The sequence below is a fragment of the Camelus ferus genome, chromosome 3 (assembly GCF_009834535.1).
Source record: "Camelus ferus isolate YT-003-E chromosome 3, BCGSAC_Cfer_1.0, whole genome shotgun sequence".
NCBI classification, from domain to species: Eukaryota; Metazoa; Chordata; class Mammalia; order Artiodactyla; family Camelidae; genus Camelus; species Camelus ferus.
The window spans coordinates 111,118,304-111,143,389 of NC_045698.1; the positions used below are offsets into that span (position 1 = coordinate 111,118,304).

The following is a 25,086-nucleotide window of genomic DNA, read 5'->3' on the forward strand; positions in this document are numbered from 1 at the left end:
CCAATATCAACTTTTCCAGAATAGAAACATTATTCAAAAAACTAATGGGGCACATATGGCAAGAGACTGATGAATGCGACACCACTGAAATTTACTGAGCACTGAAGCTGGATCTCTTATTCCTACAAACTCCTCACAAACACACACACAGACTTTTCATTTGTGTAGTGTTTTTCACTTTTCAAAGACTTCTCACAAGTAACATGTCATTGGAATTACCACTATACACCGAGGTATGTACGGAAATAATTCTAATAGATGTAAAACAAAATTAGGCATAATGATTTGCCCTAATGTCACCCAATGTTACTGGTAAGAGTTAGGATTAGAACTCAGGTCCTATTTCTAGTTCTGTGTTCCACCCGCCACCCCGCAAGCTCCATGTATGGTTGCACAGAATGCTACTGGGTATATCAGTAGTCATTGCACTCGTGGGTTTCAAGCAAATTTTGGAAATGCTGGATTAAACAAAGTTAACCAAGTTCCCAGAACCTTTAATATGCCCTCATCAAATTCCAGGAAGGGTCTGGAGAATAGAACGTGCACCATGCATTTCAAACCCCACAAGTCACAAAGCAGGCAACAAGCATGAACATGCAGGCAAGGGGAGGGCTGGGGGAGGAGGGCTGCGATGCCATCTAACGGGGCCCTGGCTGCACAGGGATGCAGTCCAGTGTTGCTTGGTCTTTCCAGAGAAGCTACAATTCTGGGCTTCAATTTGCAACCTCCATGTTTATGCACCTTGTCTTGAATTTAAAAGAAAATCACTGTAGTTGGAGCATAATTTTTTAACCCAGGTCAGTTTGGTACCACCTGTGAAAATCAGTGTTCAATATTCAGCAATCTCCTTTGCCCATATAACCTTTTTTCAGAAGTCCTGTAAGTTTCCTAGAACTATGCAGAAGTGTCAAACATGTTGCTCAAAACCAAGCATCCAGCCCACTTAGACCACTTTGGTGTGAGTAGCTCTGAACACCAAGCATGAGTTGTTTCAGGGTTTACTCAAACTGAAATTAAAATCCAGGCTTGTTAACTATTCATGTAGAAATGCTTCTGGTGATGAAAAAGATCCTTACCATTAGCCTTTGTCAAACTCTGCTGGCAAAACCAAAACTTTAATTGAATCGTTAAAAAGCAGTAACAAAAAAAAATTAATTCAATATGAAAAAGATCCTTCATCCTCCCAAAACAATTTTAATAATCAAAGTGGTTTGAAGACAATTTAGAATTTCAGTTGAAACTAGGAACACTCTCAAACAACAGGATTGTATTTGCAAACCAACTTTCCTAAGGCAGAAATCTTTGTTCCCTGCTCTGTCCCTCTCTTTTTTTCCATTTATTTATTTCTGCCCTGCTTCATTCTAAAAATTACTCCAGAGAGCCTGCTAGTTGTCTATGGAAGTGCCTAGAACTTCAGCACAGATGGAACAATGTAACAGACACAGCACAAGTCACACGGCCATTGATTTTCTTCCCCTGGTGTCTACATGGTCCACTCACTACCCTAGCTTCTCCGAACTGCTAAAATACCCATCCTGGTCCCAGGGAAAGCACTTAATGCCTTATATTTCCAGAGCCATGAGAAACCAGATCTGCCTCTAACGGTAAAATCACACTCGTTTCTATTTCCCCATTGGGTAAATAAAAACCTATGCAACCCATGATTTGAAACCATTGGGGGCCTTAAGGAATAGAACATTTGGAGTCACTAGATAAAAAATAAAAGAGAACCATAAAATGCTTTCAAGTGAAGCTCTTTAAGTCCCAAATCATATTTACTGATTTCAAGTCACATCCAACTCTTCTTGACAGCTTGGGTGACCAAGGTAGCAATGCTTTTTCTGTCTCCCCAATAAGAATTCTTGATGGATACAGGATTTATAGGTCTAAAAAGGATACACAATTCTAAGGGGTACATTCCATGTTTTGGCAAGGGCTCTGCAAAGACTAGAAAGACTGAGCTAGTTAACAAAACATTAGGACTACAAAGATTGAGCTAGAGACACACTATGTAATGTTACTGACTTGTTGGAATGCCAGGTGAAACTGACCGAAAAATTGTCCTGCACCAGATATCAATGGGGATGTCTGGTTACTATATTCTGCAGTCAAGGTCATAACGCCTTAGAAGGCCACTGGATCTTAATCCACGACTTACTGACTGTCCTCAATAATGTAGACATTGTCTTCTGCTCGGACATGCTTTACAGCTGCATTTTTCAAAGCTCCAAAGTGACCGTCCTTAAATGATATCATGCTGCAGAAAGAATAACATGAGTAAGAGAAAAGCAGACCACTTCGAAAGTACAAGCAGCACATATGTTTACGTTCAGGTCAGGCAAGTCTGCGTCGTTGCAATTCCCAGAACCCCGTTCACACAGCCTGGGGAATGAACAGAAGCATCCAGGCTTGTGAATATGAAGTTGCAGGAAATTCTGTTTAATAAGCAGGTAGAAAACTTAAGCAATAGTTTCACAAAACTCCGACTGGTCTCCTTCAAGGGCCTCATGTACTAGAATACAAAAATTGAAAATCCAGGAAGGCAGACATCAGATTGAAGTGCTAAATCACGATGCATGTTGTCAAAGACAGCTAAGAAGTGGTTTGGCTGGTGTTTTCCCAGCTGTAGGCTGTAACACTTTAGAGAGGGTTATTCAATCTATTTAGTGGTCTATGTCCTGTGTTTATGATAAACAGACATAAGTATACAAAATATCAGAGCATAATGGATGGAGTAAAATAGCATCGTTTCACCTAAATGTGTACCGGATCATGGAGTCAAAAATCTTACCATGTCTGAATGGTCCACATTAGAAAGCCAGGGGTTAGATGAGTTTTATAACACACGCACTCGCACATCAAGTGTAGGAAAAGGTCATTTGTGCAGTTTTGAGACAGCTGCTATATTTATAATTTGCATTTAATGACTACAGTGACTATTACCTAAGCCTGCCCAGAAATGATAGGAAATGTACTGGATCTTCATTCAGCTCTGATCTTTAAATGGATTAGTCATCCGTGTATGGAAACAGTTCAGGTGTCAATAGTTCAAAATGAGTCAGTGTGGTAGAGCTGCCCAAAAAAATAACGTCATGAGGAAATGCTCGTTTTTGTTTTGTTTTGTTTTGTTTTGCATTTCTATTTTACGCAACATTTGCTACAATGCATATTTTCTTTTATAATTAAGTGATTAAAAGTGGGATTTTTCCCCCATTTCCTGGGGGGATGGAGGTAATTAGGTTTATTTGTTTATTTATTTTTAGAGGACGTACTGTGGATTGAACCCAGGACCTCATGCATGCTAAGCATGCACTCTACTGCTTGAGCTATAACCTCCCCCCTAAAAGTGGACTTTGAAAAAAAGTTAACAGTGAAAGGACAGAAATCGACTAAAAAGATGCTATCTTTCACAATTTTCTGCCTGGAGAGAGTTTGTTTTTTTCTTCTATTCTTGGAAGCAGATAGTCAAAAACTTCTATAAGTATGGGTTTTGGACTTTAAAAGACCTAAGATTGAGTCTGCTGACCTTGGATGTGGCTTAACATCTCTAAACCTGTTTTCCAATCTGTGAACTGAGAACAATAATAGTGCCTACCTCACAGGTTTGCTGCTGAGAAGGGCATGGCTGCAGTAATAAAAGCCAGCATTCACGGAACACTTGCAACATGTCGGGCGTCGTTCAAGGCCCGTTCTGTGGGCTGGCTCACATGATTAACTCAGACATAGGAAAGATGCTGTGCAAACATCCAACGCAAGAGAACTAGGAATAATGGATGGCAGCTTAAGAAGAATGGATTTTGAATCAAAGAAAGACCTTGCTTAAAGCCCAAGCTGGACCCCATAAAGCAGGCTATTCTGATTTGGAAGTAGTGGTTTCCTAACCATTGCAGGTGTTTGGGCAAATGACTCCAGGGAGACATATACAGAGAATTTACCTTTTAATTGGGCAGTGGGGACAATTTTCAAAAATTGTAAATTCAAGTACCTATGATACAATGGAAAAGAATCTGAAAGTGTGTATATATATATATATAATATTATATATATAATATATATATATACATATGTATGTATATAATTGAATTGCTTTGCTGTACACCTGAAACTAATACTGTAAATCAACCACACGTCAGTAAAAAAGTAAAATTTTTTAAAAAGGAAAAAAAAGGGCCAGATAACTAATGCAAATGACCAGAGCAGGCTGGGTGTGGAACACGAGGGGACGATGGGAACTGTGGAGACGTCGAGGTACCTGCCTCACCCCGGGGCCTTTGGGCTTCTTCAGCCTGGAGTTGTCTTCCTCCAGGCCTTCACAGAGCTGCCCTCTACTCCTCTGGGGCTCACTCAGATGGCCTTTTGCCCTGCTCTATGCTCCCCATGGTGTTTCTCTGGATGTACTAAAAGTACGCTGGTTATTTGTGTGTATGTTTTCTCTCTGGTTTGATCATCTCTTTGGAATATAGTAGGCATGTGACCAACATTCAATAAATGAAGCACTGAATGAAGTCAAATAACACACCACACAGCCCATTCAAATGTCCCACAAAGCAGAATCTGCAGTTTAGTTCTCTTGCTCTAGGAGGTTAGGGTTGAGGCGCCCTTTCTGTAGCAGTCCTGGCACAATTCCAGGGAAATGCAGGGACACTGAAAATACCACTGGAAGACTGGACAGCAATGGAGGTGCTTCTGATACTAGATTTTTCAGGATCCGGACTATAAAATGGAAGGTTCAGAAGGAAAAGAGGAGAGGGACAGAAAGAAATTCTTCCGTAGTTTTACTAGAATAAGAACATCAAAGATCATCGACACAAACCATCTTAAACTTACCGTAGAAGCTCCACCTTGCCTCCCAGGCACAAATATTCTGAATTGGGGAAGAACCGAAGAGAAAATTAAACATGTCAGCCAAAGAGTTCATGAGGTTTCTTTTCAAACAAGTGTATTATTTCTGTTATGACTTTAATATGAACAAAATCTGTACAGAACTCAGAGCCTGAAAAAATTAATTTAGAAGAAAGATTAAAAAAAAAAAAGGGGTAAAGAAGCCCAATCTAGTCTCCTCCTTGATAACTTCAGGTAACTTTTTTTGAATCTGCAGGATCCAAACAAGCCCCTGAGTGTAAAGTATCTCATGTTTATTAATGGTTTAGTATAATAATAATATTAATAATAATATTAATAATAATAATAATAATAACCCACATGTCCTGGCTTATTTTAACATAATTACTATATTTCATTGTAAAAGTGGGTGATTGTGTTTCTTTCGTAGGCAAAAGACCACACACACACACACACACACAACTGGTGGAAAGGAGACCAGGACGCTCCGCATGGCTCCCTGGTGAAACTTTGCTCTAGCCCTAGCTCTGAAGTCAGTTATCCCTCCCAGTGCCTCATTTGCTTCTTCTGTTAAATGGGTGTTGTAACACCCTCAACAACTTTGCCCCATAGACGGACAAACATTGGTTCTTGAGGGAGGGGGAGAGGAAGAGTGAACAAAGCTTGCATGTCACAATGGTCTGCTGCCTTCCAAATCCCAGCTCTACCTAACCAACTCTTATTTCTCAGTATTTAATTTCTCCTATGGAGAATTTAAATATTCTATTTCTCTCCACGGGACAACAATTTTAAGACAAATAAAGAAGAGCAAAGTTAAGAACCAAGGAAATTAGGTGAAATTAAAATCACGTGGCACATGGGGGGGCTCCAGGCAGTTTGGCTCAAGAATACTCCCAGAGGCACAATTCTTAAGTGACTTACTTCTGACAAGCAAGACAATCAAAATCGTGACCAATAACACTATGGCGGCAATACAGAGTCCAATGTAGATTCCCTTATTGTTGGTCCTCCATGGACTTTGTACCGTCACTGCAGGCTAAGGAAACATCGGCAGATCAAACAAACAGCTTGTTAGAATTATGGGCAGAAAACATTTCCTAAAATAATGTACCCAGACACATTTACCTTTATTGGCCCTTGGCTACATCTAGATTATGAGGGACAAGACCCAGTGACCTGAGGTTATAACCATGTGGTGAAATTCTAAGACAATTAAAAATTCAAAATGTTTTTGGGGTTGGTGGAAATGTATTATAGCTTGGGGTGGTATTTATCTAAGTATATACCTTTGTCAAAATGCAAACTCTGCGATTCAAACGAGTGTGCTTTATTATATGTAAGTTACACATATGTTTTTAAAATTAATAAGCTATTTCCATAAGTAATCTTCTTATGATATTAAAAAAGAAAACAACAATCTTTATTCACATATAAGTTGATGTGGTGGCGTTATCTGATGTTACTTGAATGTGCTCAATTATGGAATTTAGCCCTTGATTACAAAACTTTTTTTTTTTTTTAGCTAGAATTCGAGAGTTTATGTCTTTATAAATGGACTGGAAAGTAGCTGCTCATAGACATGGCTCTGATTAACAATTAAAATGCTGTGCAATTGGATAGAAGTACAGAATTTTGTTTAAATCTCCTAGTGCAGTTCAAAAGGGATCACCCCCTCCTGGAATAAGCCTGAAATACGCTCGACCCCTCTACATAGTTTACCTCTAATCCTTAAGAGGTCCCACAGGGCAGATATTTTAACAGAAAGAAAGCAGAAGATCAGAGAAAAGGATCGAGTCCCAAGTCTCTTCCTGAATAAGAGTTTAATCTCTGGAGTCAGAATCCTAGCTCTTTTACTTAGTTGCTGTGTGACCCTAGACAAGTTATTTAGCCTCTCTGTTTCTGGCTATCAAATGCAGATTAAATACAATTCTTGGGAAAGGTGCTTTTAGGCACTTCCTGATAAACACTACAAGGATACAGAGGCATTTTAGCATCTGAGGTGTCCTTCAGTAAAGGGGGAACAACCAGTGTCTTAGGAGGGGAAAAGCTGTTTACTATCTTACTTGTGGGGAGTAAAGTAGATGGAACATCGGGTTAAAAAGGGAAGCAGGCTTTGCTTCCTTTTTTAAAATATTATGTTACATAAAAACTGCATGTTCATTTTAGAATGTGCAGCTAAGCATAAAGAAAGGAAAACAAAAATCCACCATAATCCTAACATCCAGAAACAGCCACTATTACCATTTTTCATTACATACTCTTCTAGAATTTTATCCTTCTAGTGTTTTTCTTAACAGAAACAATGACTATATTCAATATATAGACTACAGTATATACACCGTTTGACAAGTTAGTTTATCAGTTGATGATCAATGCTGACTTAACACTAAATGCGCGGCAGTGATGGCATTCTTCATGGTAGTAAGTGGGCATGCCTTGCTAAGTAATTAATCCCTTATTATTGAACATTTAGGTTGTTCACAACATCTTCATTATTATAAACAGCAGCGATGAACATTTTTTTTTCTCATACTTCTTCACGTATTTGTTCAATTCTCTCCTTAAAACGGAGTTCAGGAAGTTGACCTACTGGGTCAGAATATATGCTGCTTGGTTTCAAGACACCTGGGAGACATCTTGGCATCTTCGGAGTCAAGACACAGAAAGCCCACAATTTTGCTACCGACTGTGGTGAACTTGCTTCTAAATTGCTTCTACTTGTTGCTAAACATAGTTGTCCTACAGGTAACTGAGGTCAAGAACAATCTTACCATTCAGAATGTTTTTTTTTCAATCTAGCATAAATCTGACTGCACAGTAATAGAATAATCATTTGGAATAATAGAATAATCATGGTGGCAGCTCTGCGATTTAACAGGCATATACAAACTCAGCCCGTGTCCATCAGCTCAACCAGTGCCCGTACCAGGAGAGTTGCTAAAATCTTTAACATCATTCCCATGTTGTGGTGTTGCTGTCACTAAGGTATGTGGCCTAAGGCCATTTGGCCTTACTCTAGATAACCCTGCTTTGCCTGAGCTTGAATTTCTCTTACAGTGACCATGCTGTAATTTCTCACCGCTTGCAATCAGGATTACGCTCATACTTAAAATTCTTTTTGTTTGTGGCTTCAAAGAGCGAGTTGCACATAGTAAAAGGAAAGTTCTTCCTCCCAAAGGGAATCAAGAGAAAAGGTTCCACTGATGAATTTTTCTAGCTTATTTCCAAAGATGAGACTTGGATGAACATCATGAGACTGGGGCCCCTTAGATTTTCCTCAAGCAAACCATAGGAAAAGCATGAGAACGTCTTACAGAATCACGAAGTTGTTCAAGACATCAGGATCTTAGTAAGTCTTCAGAGAGGGAGGTTTATGCATATAAAGATAGTGGTGGCCTAAAAATTTTTATGTAGAAAAAAGATGTGAGGGGGCCTATGTCTAAGCAAACACACTTTCATTTATGTAATATTTTTATCTGGGGGGGGGGCCTCCACTCCACTCCATCAATTTGCAGCATGTTATTTCCCTAATGATGACTGAAGTCACCGTTGGTATGTAAACTCGTGCTCTTTGAATTAATGCATTCTTTTTTTTCCTAATTTTTGGCCAGGAGAAAGCCTGAAGTGTGTGTGCATGCACATGTGTGCGTGCGTGAGTGTAAAGTACCACTTATTAGGTATTTTTAATAAACTGGTGCATCTATACAGATTTTTTAAATTAACTAAAGCATCCTTATTTAAGAGTCAAATTCTTTTCTCCCCCCCCTTTTTTTTTTAATTAGAAAGAATCTGTCTGTAGATTAGTTTTAACAGTAATAATCTCTAAATGTAACATGCTTCCAGGGAGACATGCAAGGAATATGCTTACACTTTGGTTGTTAGGCTGAAGGGCACCTGAAGACTTGGTCACAGTGTCATTCCCATCTGTAAAACAAGAGGGACAATTAAGCAAAAAATATTGACTTTTCACTGAAAACACTATATAGATTCACATTGCTTTCTGGTAATGAATGAAAAGTTGAATAATACTACAGCCAAATGCTGGAGGCATTGCAAGAGTTACACCAAATTATGAACATTTATTAACTTAACCAGTAAGGCTGTGTTTCTTAACCATTTTGTCAAAGACCTTTTGACAACAAGACCCCTTTTTTCTTCTTTATTGAAAAATACATGTACACACAAAGGTTTACCTACAATTTTAGGAGTGACAGTGGCCCATTCTCAGGACCAGTGTAAAAATTCCCATCTAAAGTTAGGTAATCAACATTTTCACGACAGTTAAAAAACTGCCAATGAGTGCTCAGATGCCAAATGCACATCCAAAGATCGGAACCATCCTATTTGAAATGGACATTACGTTGGTTTTGCATTCCAAATGTGAGTAAAATGTACTAAGGTATCTAAAAATGTGGCCTACAACCCCGACATTATACGCCAGCTGCCTAGACATTGATCCAGAAGTACTTTGTAAAACAGCTGTTAATCAGCCCCAAGACCAATATATCTTACACTACCTAAAACCCATCTATAAGTGGATATCACGCCTGAAAGTTTTGAATGTCCAAATTTTAATAGGGCTTTTAAATATCTCTTTTGTCACACAGAACATAGACTGTTGGCCCACCTAAGCAACCATAGGTCAAACACGGGATTCTCTTTTTGCTGAGTATCTAGCACACACTAAGCACTCTACATCCTTACAATTTTTTGAATCTATTTTATAGATGAGGAAACAGACCTGAAGTGGTTAAACGAGTTTCCAGCCCCAGTAAAGGACAAGAACCTCAGCTCAGGGCCCCACACGCATTCCACTCCCATCAGGGGAAGATACTACGGGTCTGGGAAACTCCCTGACTACTGACTGTAGAACCTCAGGGGCAATGAAAGTGCACTAACCATACCCCCCCAACCTTTACATTACTGCACCTGCATTTTATTCATTCTGACACTACTCCTTAGAGAGCCATGGACAATACCTACAGTAGATCGTCATTCTAAGTGAAGTAAGCCAGAAAGAGAAAGAAAAATACCATATGATAGCACTCATATGTGGAATCTAAAAAAAAAAAAAAAATGAAAAAAGGACACTATGAACTCAACTACAAAACAGAAACAGATTCACAGACATAGTAAACAATCGTATGGTTACCAGGGAAAGGGGGTGGGAAGGGATAAATTTGGGAGTTTGAGATTTGCAAATGTTACCCTTTATATATAAATATAGATTTAAAAAACAAATTTATTCTGCAAAGTGCAGGGAACTATATTCAATATCTTGTAATAACCTTTAATGAAAAAATATGAAAATGAATATATGTATGTATATGCATGACTGGGACATTGTGCTGTACACCAGAAATTGACACATTGTAACTGTCAATTAAAAAAAAAAAGACAATATCTACAGTCTAGGCTCTGTTTATGATTTGTGTTATAACCTTAAGTAAGTCCTTCGGGTATTGAATGGGTGACGTAAAACCAGCATGGACTTGAATCACATAAAATTTGAGTTCAGTGCTGATCTTGTCCCTTGGCAATATGACCTTGATCAAGGTCCTTCGCATACACATTTATGTGTGTGTGTGTGTGTATATATTTATAAAAATATATATATATTTATACTTATAGCTGGGGCAACCTTGAACTATAAGATGTTGATAGCACCCGTCTCGTCAAGTTGTCACATTAGATGGTGCAGGTAAAGCACTTAGCACCATATTAGACAAATATCAGAGCTATTACTAATCTTTGAGAGAGCAGTGGGGGAGGGACGCCGTGCAATGCACTTTGCAAACATCATGGCCCTCATCCCTCACAAACATCCTGTAAGGAACACACCACGACTTGCCCACAGGCACGCAGCTAGTAACTGGCAGTTGAACTGGAAGCTGTCTGTCTCCAAAGCTGAACTATAGGGTACCCCCCGCCACAGTCTGGCAATGGCAATAAACAAGGCCTGCCCCAAAAGAATTAAATGAGATAATGTATGAGTTTGCTGCACATCTATCCGTCAAAAGGTGGGTGGCAGGCAAGATGACGACCAAAATTCCTTCCAGAGTAATGTTCTTTGCTTCTGGGAGGCTTTAGCTCACTGAAGTCTGGCTCGGGCACAGTAAGCATTTGGCCGGAGAGCCTCAGAGACCCTGCCAAGATGGCAGAAGTCCCTTAAGTCGTGGGGACGCAGCTGCTCCAACGTCTGTTCCACTCTGGGAAGCTCTACCTTGACTAGGTTTTAGGGACATATTTTAGAGAACGATTGCCCACTCCTCCTGTCTTCCTCCTCACAGCCTCAGAGGGTGGGGTGCAGCTGCTCCTCCTGCTGTTACCTTGTATTTTTATCCACTTTCACTTTGCTTTTGTGCCCGGAAACAGTTCCCACTAAGGATTCCACTTTCAAAACCAAATGTCCCCATTAACTAATCCCAATCGAATTGGCCCCTCTCTGAGTCTCAATGCAGGTCCATTTTACATCAGCCAGCTTCCAGGAATGACTGGCAGAAGGTCCGCCCTACTGGGGGTCCCCTACCGAGTGGCACCTCCTGAGTACAGTGAGTCATACCCACGAGGAGTCTTGCAAAACGTGACTTTGTCTGGATGCAGCACAGGCACAAGGACGCAGAAGCCAGCTCAGCACTAAAAAGGGGTTTCGTGTGTGGCGCTCCCCCAGTTTACCGCCACGGGTAATGGAGTTATCTGGGAGAGATGACAGGATTCAGCATCACCTGTCTCCACCACAGGAAAGACAGGCCAATCTTGTATTTCAAAGGAATATGGGACCTGCCCAGACTGAGGAGAGCGGGGAAGACTTTTTGGAGAGGAAAAGCAGAATCTCAGAGGGACATGCCTCTTCGGAGCCTGGGTGGGCATCCTCAACCCAGCTCAAAGTGTCCGTGTGAAATGAAAGCTCAATACGACAGCAAGGGGGCGCCTCCTGGGTGTATTTAGGGTCTGGGGCTTAGAGGAAGCATAAATACAGGTGATCAGTTTGGTCCAGACCAACTTAATTTGGATTTAATTGTTATAAGGTGCTGGCCCAAGGGAGCAAGCCCAGTAATAAGTTTAAAGTCAAGTCTAGTTCATTTAATTGAGAAAAATGTGGATGTGCACATGGACATCCCCAAATCGTACAAGCTACCCGCACCAGCCAGGGGTATGTATCTCTGGACATTCTAAGTAATAGTCCTATTTGCCACTATATCTATCACTTACCCCCTTTTACCTGTGTCCCAAGCTCTTTATCTCATTTAATCCTGGCAAGAATCCTACAAGATCAGCAACATTCCATCCATTTTACAAATGATAAAAAGAGATTCAGAGAGGATAAGACATTTGTTCAAGTCACATAGCTGGTCGGAGTAGTCAGGGTCAGCACTTAAGTCAGATCTATCTTATTCCAGAATGCATGCTCTTAACAGGGTGCCAATGATGATGAGAGTTTTTGTTTGTTTTTGTTTTGTTGAGGTAATTAGCTTTATATATATTTTAATGGAGGTACTGGGGATTGAACCCAGGACCTCGTGCATGCTAAGCATGGCACTCTACCACTAAGCTATCCCCTCCCCTGATGATCCTAGGTGTTCAGGAGAGAAACTAAAGTTACCTGTTGGGCATGAGTTCAGTGCTCCCACAACTTTATATCCAATCCGTCCATGAATATTTTAGGCAACTAGTGTGTACAAGGTGCACAGAGCACAGAGAGGGAGTGGAGGTAAAGGTAAATGTCCCTGCCCTGGATCTGCTCCAGTGTTCACTTCCTTCTTATACTGTAAAGTTCAACTCTAAACACAAACTCTTTCGGAAACTATCAGGGTAAGTACCAGAGTCAATGAATACTATCCCCAAGGAGGCCACACAGACACAGAGACCAGCACTTTCCTTCTGAACCTCTGCTTTAAACAAAGTCAGTAACTTAGACTTGGTCACCAAACCACATGCTCTAATCCACCTTTGCGGGCACAGACTAAATATGAAGAAGCTAAATCAGTAAGAAGAAAGTTAACAGATTCTCTAGAACAAAGCTATTTCCCTAACAAACTTTTATGGCTCCAAAATTCCACTTTTAACCTTAAAGCCGTCTCTTCCAAACTCGGTTCATAGCCCAGTCCTTCAGATCCCTCCTAGTTAAATATACACATGGTGCAGTGGGAGTCAAGGGAAATCAGTATGTTCCATCAGATATTTTTTAGCTAAGAGGTTGTGACATCTCTGTTACTCCTCAGAATCCAGAGCTACCTCAAAGTTCCAAAGGCATTGGAGTCTTTGAGAATCTTCACTAAAAAGTTTTATTTTCAATCTTAAAAATAGAAAATTTGAACCCAAACTTGTTCTCAGAATGGAAAGTTATTTTCCTATCTGTAAGTCCAATTATTCTCCATTTGCGTTAAACCTAAACTTTCATCTATCGGAAATTTGAAGTATGAACTGAATAGCCTGAACTGAAAAAAACAAACGTGTGTATTTGAAGTCCCATAAGTCCTTAAATTCGATATTTACTTTTTCATTGGTATAAATAACGTTTCTGTGCTATGTTACTAAATTAAAGGATGCTAGAAGCAAAACTGTGTAAGTCACTGACACCCTGAAAAGTCAGGGTAATTGTACAGTGGCCTTTCCAGCGAGGATGTCAGAATAGGACAAATTCATCCAAACATAAACTCTGTGTTCAGTATAGAAGATAGCACAGGTCCAAAATTCAAATTAATGGAGACAATCCAGACTCAACCACTTTCTATTTGTATGACTGTCAACATTGAGCTTAGACTCTGTGCCTCGATCACCATAGGTATAAAGTAGCAATGAATCACACCCCAGTGCATATGGGTGTCCTAAGAATTAAGTGACATAATACTTGTAAAGCACTTAACTTGGTTCCTGACACAGAAAACAGAGTAAACACTAACCTTACTGAAATCTCATCCTCAAGTGTTGGGTTAGACTTGAGAAGGGATTAAATGACTGCTACTCAGAGCTCCTTGTGTGGACAGAATCTCATTCATCTGTCCCTGTATTCTGGCATTCCCTATTTTTTCTTCATAACGCTGTGGGCCAAATCCACACCATTCTCCTTAGATGGCTGAGACCAATGAGCTGGACTTTTTTTTTTTTTTTTTTTTTTTTTGCTACTATTGAATTCCTTTGAGAATCTGACAAAAAGCTATTGTTACCCCCTCACTCTTAAAATGCTTACATGTACAAAAGATGAATATAATATGGGACAGGGCTTCACAGAGATTGGAACCCAGGTAATAACCCTTCCCCTTGATTCTAATTCTGCTTTACACAAGGCCCTGGATGGTCTACACCCTCTCAGTAAAAGCCCCCTGGGCTCAGAAGCACGTCTGTTTACCTGGCTGGGGTTTCTTTGTGGGTCTTGGCTTTGGACGGGCGGTGGTGTTGGCCCAAGTTGTTGTAGCTGTCATTGGAGGCCTGGTAGGTGGACCTAGAAATCAACAGGAAAGCAAGGAGTCAAGCAGCAAGAAACAAGCGCTTGTGCTGGGCTTCGCTCTCAAAATGCTTGTGTGTACAAAAGATGAATACAATGGGGGACAGGGCTTCACAGATTCTATGAAGCCACATTTGGAACCCAGGTAACAACCCTTCCCCTAGATTGTATCTCTGCCTTAACACAAGGCCCTGGATGGTCTACACCCTCTCAGTAAAAGCTCTCTAGACTCAGAAACATAACTGTTTACCTGGCTGGGGTTTCTTTGTGGGTCCTGGCTTTGGATGAGCGGTGGTAGTTGGCCTAGTTCTCTTGGTGGTGACAGTTGGCCTGGTTCTCTTGGTGGTGACAGTTGGCCTGGTTCTCTTGGTGGTGACAGTTGGCCTGGTTCTCTTGGTGGTGACAGTTGGCCAGGTTCTCTTGGTGGTGACAGTTGGCCTGGTTCTCTTGGTGGTGACAGTTGGCCAGGTTCTCTTGGTGGTGACAGTTGGCCAGGTTCTCTTGGTGGTGACAGTTGGCCAGGTTCTCTTGGTGGTGACAGTTGGCCAAGTTCTCTTGGTGGTGACAGTTGGCCAGGTTCTCTTGGTGGTGACAGTTGGCCTGGTTCTCTTGGTGGTGACAGTTGGCCTGGTTCTCTTGGTGGTGACAGTTGGCCTGGTTCTCTTGGTGGTGACAGTTGGCCTGGTTCTCTTGGTGGTGACAGTTGGCCTGGTTCTCTTAGTTGTGGTAGTTGGCCTAGTTGTCTTGGTGGTGGTGGTTGGCCAAGTTCTCTTGGTGGTGATAGTTGGCCTAGTTGTCTTGGTGGTGGTAGTTGGCCAAGTTGTCATAGTTTTGATAGTTGCCCTTAGAGGAGCTAGAAATCAACATGAAAGCAAGGATTAATCAAGCAGCAGGAAACAAGAGCCTTGAGCTGGGCTTGTACAGCCACACCACCAAGGAGACTGCCCCCAGGCAGAACTGGGCACTTGTCTTCCATGAACTTGAGTTCTTGACATTGGTCAACTAGAATCTGTGACTGAAGAGAGCTTGAAGACGTGTTCAGTACAAAGAAACAGCTGAATCGAAAGGATTATATTTGGGAAGGTTTACAGGTAAAAAATTGTACCTGGGATTTGTAATGAAGTATTTTGAAAAGACTAGGCATGCCTATCAGATTGACATATCTTCATACATATCCGTGAGGTAGAGGAAAATGTCTAGAGTCTGAAGCTGTCCTTGTCCTGTCAGTGGTGTATGACTAAGAGCTAAGTAGTGGTTCCCAAGAGCCAGAGTGTTTACCAAATAAACAGCATTCAGTTCAGTCAGTCTGAAGAGTACCCTCCCAACAGACCTGCACTGTAGATGAGGGCTAACTCACACCATGAGCATATGGTAGATAACACAGATGATTTACACATTTAGTTAGAAGGTGGACTAGACCCTTTAAATTCCCCTCCAAACTAAGGGCTGACAATAACAACAGGCAATGACTTTGACTCTCCAGAGTCAGAGGTGGTGGAGGGTTCCAGACCACTTAACTGAAATCCTCAGAGCCATCCAGAGAAAGAACTGAAATGAGAATGAAGCCTGGCACAAAAGCAGATCATTGAAGGACCAAATTAAGAATGTGTACTTTTCCCTCACCAGGCACCTTTTTATCCCCACAAGAAGTATCCTTAAATTTCAACTCTACTAACTAGAAACTAGAAACTCAAGTCTCTTGGATAGGGGACAACTGGTTTGAAAACTCTCCTGAGGGATTCAAGTGAAGTTAATTTGGGAAACAGCTAATTTTTGCCTTAAAGAAAAGAAATGTTTTTTTCAACAAATATTTGTGGGTGCCAATTATGTATGAGGCATTAGTAAAAGTTTTAGGCTTCACGGTCCTGTGATCTTGGTAGTAATTGCTCAGCTCTGTCACTGTGGAGGAAGAGGAAGCAGCCATGGACAATAGATTAATGAATGGGTGTGGCTGTGTTCCAATAAAACTTTATTTACAGAACTCTTGGTGAGCCTCTTTTAGAATCTTATCTGGCCCTGGGGCTACCGTTTGCTGACCAGTGTAATCAGAGGCTTTTAAGAAGAGTGTAATCCAATCTCCTTCCTTCAGTTTAAAAATCTGAATCTAGAGGTAAAAAGTAAGCAAGCAAGAAATCTGATCAAAGGATGATAGTGGAAACAAAGAAAAGGAAACTTAATTGGCTTGATTTACTAACATGTCTTCCTTACTGGTAAATATATCCTGAGGAAGAAGCTAGGAAACTAAGGGTAGAAGGAGCTGATGAGGAAAAATAGGAGGTTGAAAAGTAAGCTCATTCTGTGAAAAGTGCAAGAAAACTTAAGCAAAGAATTGGCTTGGAGGCCGAGAGTCACCTTGGTTTGGTTATGGGACCATTTCCCACTGGATGGAGCGGTGGCTTTATAAATAGCCACCAATTAAAGAATTTCTAAGCACTATAAAAGTCCCCAACTAATTTCCTTCTATGTCATTTAAAAAAAATATTCAGTCAGACCAATAATATAATTTCACGACTCCAAAAATGTTGTAATTGTAATCTCTTCAGCCCACACTGCCTCCTCACACCTGTCTACAGCACACGATATCGCCAGCCTCTTTCGGCATCCTTAAATTGCCTCCTAGATACAGTTTCCCCAGAGTTAGCCATTCTCTCTGTCAGAATTCACCTTATTGGTTGTGTCTTCATAAAGGACACAAACCAATTACAAAAGTTGGGAGGTTGCAATATGAGGTTCATTTTAATTAAAAAAGACAGAGCTTATGAAGGCCATAGGTATTGGGTTCTACTGTCAACGTAAGACCTTAGAGAGGGGAGATTCATTAGGAAAGAGCACCAGAAACCAGGAAATCCTGAAGAACCTACTCCTTTCACTAAATGGTAAGAAAAATTAGGATGTCTACCTCAAGACGGAAAAATGTAAACTTCCCAGATTTGGGGGTTTTGTGAAATTCTTAAAAGCAACTGGTGAAATTCTTAAAAGCAATTATTGAGATGCAAATGTTTTCATATTGCAATGAGGTCATTTTCATTTTTAAGCAAGCAACTTGGTGATAGGATGTGAAATATGCTTCAGAAAATTCAAGACAGGGCGGGGCAGTGGGGGGAGATGGTAGAAACAACTACACAGGCTGATACAGTGTGTTTGCAATGAGACTCAGTTGACAATTGTCGAAGCTGAATGACACATCTACTTGACAGTACCTTATATTACCTATTTTATATGTATGGAATTCTCTGTAAGTCTTAAAGTGTTCAGAAAGGACCTTAAAAAATTCTTCTAAGACATCATCTCAAAGTAAAGGGCAGTTCTTCAAGTGGAGGAAACCCAGCTTGATAAAAATCACTGTATTTCACTGTGGGACAGTGAATGCTTTTTCATAAACCAACTAGTGTTTTCAAAGCACTGCTTCAGGAGATCTTTGGCTGACTGGGAAAATCCTCTAGCCTATGGTCTTGAATCAAGGTTGGTCTTAACACTTCATTCTAGAGAAATATAAATTATCCTATCCCAAGAGTTACTGCAAAACAGGATTGTAGGAACCTCCTCTTTCCTTATTAAAGGAAGAAGTTAATACCAAACAGAAAACTCTTATCTCTGTGAACCCACAGGAAGTGATCAAAGGGAGAAGGAAGACAAGCTCACCTGGCTTTATCTCCAAAGATATGGTGAGTTTTCTATCGTTGAACCAGCCCTTCCTTTCAATACGGCAACAATACAGGCCACTGTCCTGCACAGTTGGATTGTCTATGGTCAGAGACACGTTCCCGCTCCGAATATTTCCCTTTAGTGAATAACGCGGACTCTGCTGATAGGTGACACTGTATCCATTAGTCCAGATCATTTCAGCTGTGCAGCGAGACCAAGGACATGGCCCACGGCCCCAGCACATGGTTGCGGCTTTGCCAGTATAGGTGCAGGGCAGTACAACAGGCTGACCCACCATCCCAACCACTTTTACGTAAGACATGACACCATCTGTAAACAAAAAGAAACCGGAGCATGAGGCCTCAATATTTCAATTTTAATTTTATTTTCCTTTTTTTTTCTTTATATAGGTTTTTGTTGTCGTTGTTGTTGTTGTTTGTAATCATCTGACAATATCTTGAGTTTTAAAAATTTAGGAATAGCGTTTTTCTCTGTTACATATTCTTTAGCAGCATTACTATTTATTAGATATATCATAGATGAAATGTAATAGAAACGATTTTCTATATTCAGGATTGTTTCCTAATAGGATAGATTTCTAAGAGAGAAATTACCAGGATATAGGGCCGAAATATTTCCGGTCTCTTGGTGAATATGACCAAATTTCTTTCCGAATGAAACAAATGACATTCCACGAATGCATGAGTGTGTATTCCACCCTGTGTTTGACAGGCACTTGCTTACTGAATAGGTAATCCACACACATGGCTTTTGCCCTTCCCTAGATTGAATCACTCTCAGTTGAAGTCTGTTTTAAAAACTCTATTGCCTTTAAAGTTTGAATTTTCAATTTTTATTGCAATTTTTAAAATGGCTCTTGCAAAGGAAGTCACCTCACAATGCCTCTGTCATTAAAAAAAGCAGAGCTAATGTCTAGCTTAAAGCATCGCTGGCTAGAAGGCCTCGTAAATGCTTTAGAAGTCAGTTTTTAGAAAAATAGGTAAACAATACTTTCAGGAACCGGGACTTATCATGGGTTTTAGGGTCAATTCAAAAATTTTAAGCAGGGATCCCTTCTGGTGAGTTGATGACAGTCCTGCAATGGAGCGAGGTCCACTTACCCAGAGGAAACCAAAGAACCGGAGAATAGTCAGTCAAATGCTAAATTTTGTCACTTAAAAACAAGCAGAGGCAGGAAAACTCTCGCCTGTGGCTGTGGCTTTAAAAACTTGTATTGCCAAATGCAGACCAGGTAGTCCCTAAAAGAAATCTGAGGTACAACAGCTAATCATAGCTGACTGCTGTGAGTTTGGGAAATGCTCTGGGAATAAAATGCTCGCTGTTATGTAAAATAAGAGTCATTTGGAACTCATTGTTATATTTCAACTCATTGCTACAAGCTTATTTGTAATTCATTGTTACATAAAATAGTTTTTTCACTAGAATTCTTATGATATTTAATTTTGCTTAATATCACTTTTGGATTACAAAAATAATACATGCTAATTATAAAAACTTAAGGTATAGGAGCATAATAAAAACCAAACTTTTCCTCATAGTCCCACCTCAAGAGATTGGTGTGTTTTTTTCTTTACAGTCTAGTCTAGTTTCTTTTGATTGATTGATTGATTGATTGATTTAGGAGGTGGGGGAGCAATTCAGTTTCTTTCTTTATTTTTTAATGGAAGCACTGGGAATTGAACCCAGGACTACACCCTCCTCCCCGAGAACGCTTTTAAAATTTAGGATATGTCCATTCCTTAATTATTCCTATCTCACAGAATATTTTGAACAAAAATATTTTGTTTTTAAAAGAAATAGCTGTACACGGTTTAAAAACTCAAAGGGCACACAATAGTACAATACAGGGCTCACCTGCTTCCCACTAGATCCCCATTCCTTGTCCCCGTCCCCTCCCTGCCATGATAACAACCATGACTGATTTCTACATACACTTGAGTAGTTCATGCATGCACAAACATCTATCTATTCCCTTTTGATTTCAACACAAATGGCAGCCTCTGTCGTACATGGTGCCTTGTTCACCTACCCACAGATGTTGTAACTCATAGCATGTAAGCAATTTCTTTGGCTTAAGGTTTCAGCCTGGTTCTTTGCTCACTAGTTAACCCCATTATCTTCCAACAAGGCCCAAGAACATCTGTCTCCTCCACCACACCCACACAACCCCTATGCTCCCCCATCCCCAGGGCTTCCAAACCACAGCCCACCTATTTACTTACTTGTCAGAAGTAGGATGAGGCCTGGAATGGCTACCCAAGGATGCATGATGGTACCAGCCTGAAGGAAAGAGAAAGCAGAGTGAGTGGTTGGTGTGCCGCCCAACCTGATAAGTCAAAACGAGTCTTAATCCTCAGACTGCAACTTCTTTCAACCCCCAAAGAGCAGATCGCGTAACCCCACCCACTGAGAAGGAGACCATGCAAAGGCTTCAGGTCTCTGTTAGCTCCAGGTGACTGGGGGCTCGGCACCTTCCAAAGGACAGGCAAAGCTGTCCTCTGGAGCAGTCCCTTCTTTCCCAGCTCCTAGAGGACTCCCGGTGCTGACAGAGGAGATAAGGGAGTAAACAGGAAGGAGACCAGAGGCATGCTCAGCAGGAGACCCCAGAGCGAAGACCAGTCACCCCAAGGCAAGATGCACTTATCATTGGCCTCTAAGATGAGAGCCAGCTGGCCTTCAGGTAAGGGCGGGGTACTAATTCCTGCTCTGTGGACACGATGGCCGGTCCCCAGCCTTAGAACTTGACTATCATCAAGTCCTCCATTAGCAAGTGTTGCCTGAGATTAAAAAATGCACAGCGTGAGAGCTGTGAGTTTCAGTTTATCTGAGGACTTACTGAGGACTATCTATGGCCCAGGAGACTGCCTCTCAGATAGCTCTGAGGAACTGCTCCTAAGAGGCAGGTATGGGAGGTGAGCATATATGTGATTTTGGAGAAGGGCAATCAAGCACACATCTGGGTAGAAGGTTGCAGCTAGTCACAAGGAACAGATATCTCCGTTAATGACTTTAGTGCTTTTCTGAGTACGGGAAGATGAAAGAAATTTGGATAAAATTTTCTCCTAAAAACATCTGTCTGAAGGCCTGTTCTACCAGTTTTCCCAGAGCACAGATTGCTTCATGACTGAGCTCTGTCCTGAACTCCCTTCAGGGTGTGTTGAACATCAGCCACTACAGTGGCTGGTGACTTAATCCCTGTAGAACCAGATGGCGAGTGACCCTCTTTATCTGGCAGTGCCCCCTTATGGTTACAAATTCAACGAGTTCTTGACTATTTTATCCCATGTTGCTAAGAATGCTCTTTCCTAGGTCAGGCCAGGATTTTGTCAATAGGCCACTCAGTGTGCTATTACTGGACTGTGCCCTGCAAACAGTAGCCAAACGTCTCTGGACCACCTGTCTTACTAGTCTGTTAAGTTCCAGATAGAGAGTTGCTTCTTGTTGCTTCTTCCCATATCTGGGGTTACACTATTATAATCTTGAGGTCATAAAGAACTATATATTTGGTCAATGATTTCAAGTTGCCTAGCCATCATTTTTATCAGAGGCTCAGCCCCACATCTGGTAATGCAAGAAACAACAATCTTGTAAAGATAGGCAGAATACAAATAATACAGCTAGTAGCATTATTCATAGGGTCATAAGTAAATATTTAAGCCAAGAGCTCCATCGGGGGCAGCCCAGTATATCCGCAGCTCAGCTGACCCAGTCTGTTCTGTACCAACCTCTATCTTAAAAGTAATGATATACTGGTATTATTCATAAGGCACCCAGCCTAATTGTTCCCAATGTAAGCGGGGATTTTAAACTTAAACAACTGCAGTCTGATGTTAGTCATATAACTCCATCCCATAATTGAAGGAGGGTCCTACTCCTAGTAATCAGGAATCTGTATTATTTGACTGAAATTTAGCTTGTTGCTCTGATGGAGCTCGAGTGACTTTAAAAGAAAATTCTTATTTATAACCATGGTCAGAGGAAGTACCATTGATTGGCCAAGTTGAGTAGTAATATCAAGTGGCCTGAACAGAACGATAACATCTCTCTTCTAGAATAAACTTCCTAAGGCCCATCCAGTTAGAGCCTTGCAGAGGATAAATCCACCAGGGTAACCAGAAGTACTGAATGTAGGTAATTAGTCATAAGCCCAACAACTGGATTAGTTTTTAAACTCTGCATAGGATTTATGCCCATGATAGAAAATTTATGCAAAAGTCTAAGAAATTGTTATAAAGAATTATATTATGTTATAAAGAATCATATTATGCAATTATATATAACATATATTTATTTATATATTAAATATATATTTATATTAAATGTATTATGTATAAATAAATATTTATATAATTATAATTGTAGAATGCATTATTATCTAATATAATTATTATATTAAAAACATTACAAATAATCATATGGGTCAGGTCCAGCATCCTCAGATAGCCATCTACTCCTGATGTCATCTTCTTCTTGTCCTGGTGTGAATGTAGCTTCTCTGTTTTAAGGTGAGTTTGAAGTTAGCAGTTTTCTATATAGACTAGTCCAGTGCAGGGGCCCTTTTGAAGCAGAAAATATGAATCCAAAGGTCAATTTCCTTCAGTTTTTTTTGTGCATGAGCTAGTTAAGAGCACCAGATAAGGACACTTCAATTTAGGTTGGAGATAGTCCTTTAAATGATGGCTTTTCCAATATGTATAATCTCCTGGTTGTAGATCGTGGGGCATCTGACCTGCACCCAAGGATAGATTACTGTGATAAGCTTCAGAAACAAACCTTCGAGTGTCCTTTTAATAATCCAATTAAACTTTACAATAATGTAACATAAAAACAGGGGGCTATCTGGGAAGCGAGTCTTAGGCAGTAAACACAGACCTCAATTAACAACACTAGAATTTAATATCCACTGAAACATAATTTTTCTGTCTGAAATTACCCTGATTCCTATCAAATTAAGACAAATTTCTTTGCAAAAATAAGTCTGGCTTCAATACTTGGCCTGATTATTTATACAAGTGTAATTAATTAATCATATAGGCTTAAAAAAATTGGCTTTGCTAGAACTTTTTATAAGGAATCTCAGATTGAATTTCTAAGATTTCTCAAGGCCAGGAAAGGCAGCCCAAGGGCTTGCCCTCAGATTCCACCAGCAATATCTGTAGATTTGGGTGAGGGTGAATTCCTCTCTTCTCAAGGTCTGAAAAATATCTTGAGATTCCTGCATCTGTCAGGAGGTAGCCTCCATTATTCACCTGATAAGGCTGCTAGTAACCTAAGGGTTTACAATTTCAGAGGGATCAGGTAGAGAGAAAAGATAAATGTTTCAATTCTACTTACAAAGGTATAATTTACCAAATGGCTGTAAGTCATAATTAGCTTAAGGGGAAAGGTTTCCTTATATCTGGAAAACAGATTAAAAGCCAGTAATATTTCAGACAAAAAAATTATAAAATTATAACCATATTCATCAATTCACTCAGTCCTATGTAACTAATTCTTGATCTTTTGTTGACAGTTTTATGAAGCCATCAGGATTTCCACTGGAATTTTTAAATTTCTTACCCAGTTCAGTGTGTGACCTGAATTTTATCAGAAACCTATGCTTGTCCAAAGTCCTTTCTGTTAATCTTCTTGAAGACAAAGCATTTTTGCAAAAGCATCACAGTCAAACAATAACTTTCTATGAACAACAAAGACTTTAAAAAGTCATGGTTAAAGATCTGCTTACAATGCAATTGACAAAGAAACTTGTTTACTGCTGTGACATACAACATTTTAAGATAATAATCAGAGCTACAACTGATAACATTCTACCAAGACAGAGCAGGTTTTTAGGAATTCCAATAGTTCCTAGAATACTTAATAACATTTCTCCCTGCAAAATAACCTAAGAATATTTATCACCACTCATTTGCAATGCTTCCCATGTAATTTAACATACCAAATAAGCCTAATTAGTTTAATATTTCTCTCTTTGATAAGGAGAGAAAACAATTCTCTTGAGGTGCTCTAGGGCCCTTTGGAAAACCTCAAAGTTAGCTGGAGGTCAAATGAACTTCAATTAGAACTTGAGCTTCAGGAAGTTTGTCAAAAACATCAAAAAGATTTAAAACACCTGATCAAATAGCATCATAGGTAATGTGAAGCAATACTTACTACTTAACCGAGTGACAGTAAGAGATTTCAAAGGCAAGTATAGAAAGTTATCACAGATTACTTAGAATGTAAAGAAAATGCACAATCTGCTCTAAAAAACAGATCAATATTCTAAGGAGATTTTGCCCTTTTAACTTCAATTTATTCTAATAGTAGTCAGTCCTGACCACACATAAAATTCCTTTTTAAAGTTTCTTTTTCTTCTCACAAATCTTATACAACTTTCTATATCCATATTAATCTGTCCCTTATTTTCTTTCCCATTTAGAAATAATTAGCTTTAGGACAAAATTCTTTTCTTTTTCCTTAGCAAAATGCACGTGTAATTCTTAAACCTTCTTTTTTCTTGCATATTAACATAGTAGTCTTAATTACATGTATTAATTAGAATTCTCAACTGTTAAAAAAACCCTTAGTTTGCAGTCAAAACTAAGAAGTAAGCACTTACGAATTGTCTTCTACATTAGTGTTATGTAGATTGGCAAACTTTAAATACTATTTATAACTTCTAAAAAAAACACATGCTTTCTTAAAGAAAAAGTCTCAGTGTGGCGTCAAATGTATTTATTAGTAGTCCTAAATATCTGTAATTTCTCTGTAGAGGAAGCCTATGTTCAGTAATTAATATTCCAGTTATCTTATTTCATTTGGGAAAGACCTAGATATTTAATAAACTTCCATCATTTAACTTAATTCAGAAAAATTCTCAAGTTTCAAGTTACCAAATATCTAGAAAGACTATTTTTAAATAGATAGTCCTAAAATACAGTTATTTATAAAGAATTTCCCGAAAAGCTATTTCATTTACATTTAACATAAATATTTCATCATACCAAGTTATTTTTTTTTTTGCTAAGAGATATAAGATCTTATTTGACTTCTAGTAAACTCAGTTACAAGAAAAGGATTATACTTAATGTTGATAGCTCTAAAGACATGTCTGTATTAATTAAAGCAACAAACTCAAACTAACTTTAATA

At 39.6% G+C, this 25,086-nt stretch overlaps 1 protein-coding gene across 1 annotated transcript; it reads right to left on the reverse strand.

The window, feature by feature from the left end:
- Window positions 1-1,310: 1,310 nt before the first annotated feature.
- Window positions 1,311-23,282, reverse strand: LOC102521706 (hepatitis A virus cellular receptor 1). Its single transcript, XM_014552111.2, has 9 exons — window positions 22,359-23,282; window positions 20,176-20,233; window positions 17,930-18,262; window positions 14,538-15,140; window positions 14,192-14,284; window positions 8,711-8,766; window positions 5,764-5,878; window positions 4,828-4,864; window positions 1,311-2,257 (listed from the first exon to the last, which is right to left on the reverse strand). The coding sequence occupies exons 2-9, from the start codon at window positions 20,219-20,221 to the stop codon at window positions 2,155-2,157; spliced, it is 1,386 nt and encodes a 461-aa protein (XP_014407597.2). The 5' UTR covers window positions 20,222-20,233; window positions 22,359-23,282; the 3' UTR covers window positions 1,311-2,154.
- Between the last annotated feature and the right edge of the window lie 1,804 nt (window positions 23,283-25,086).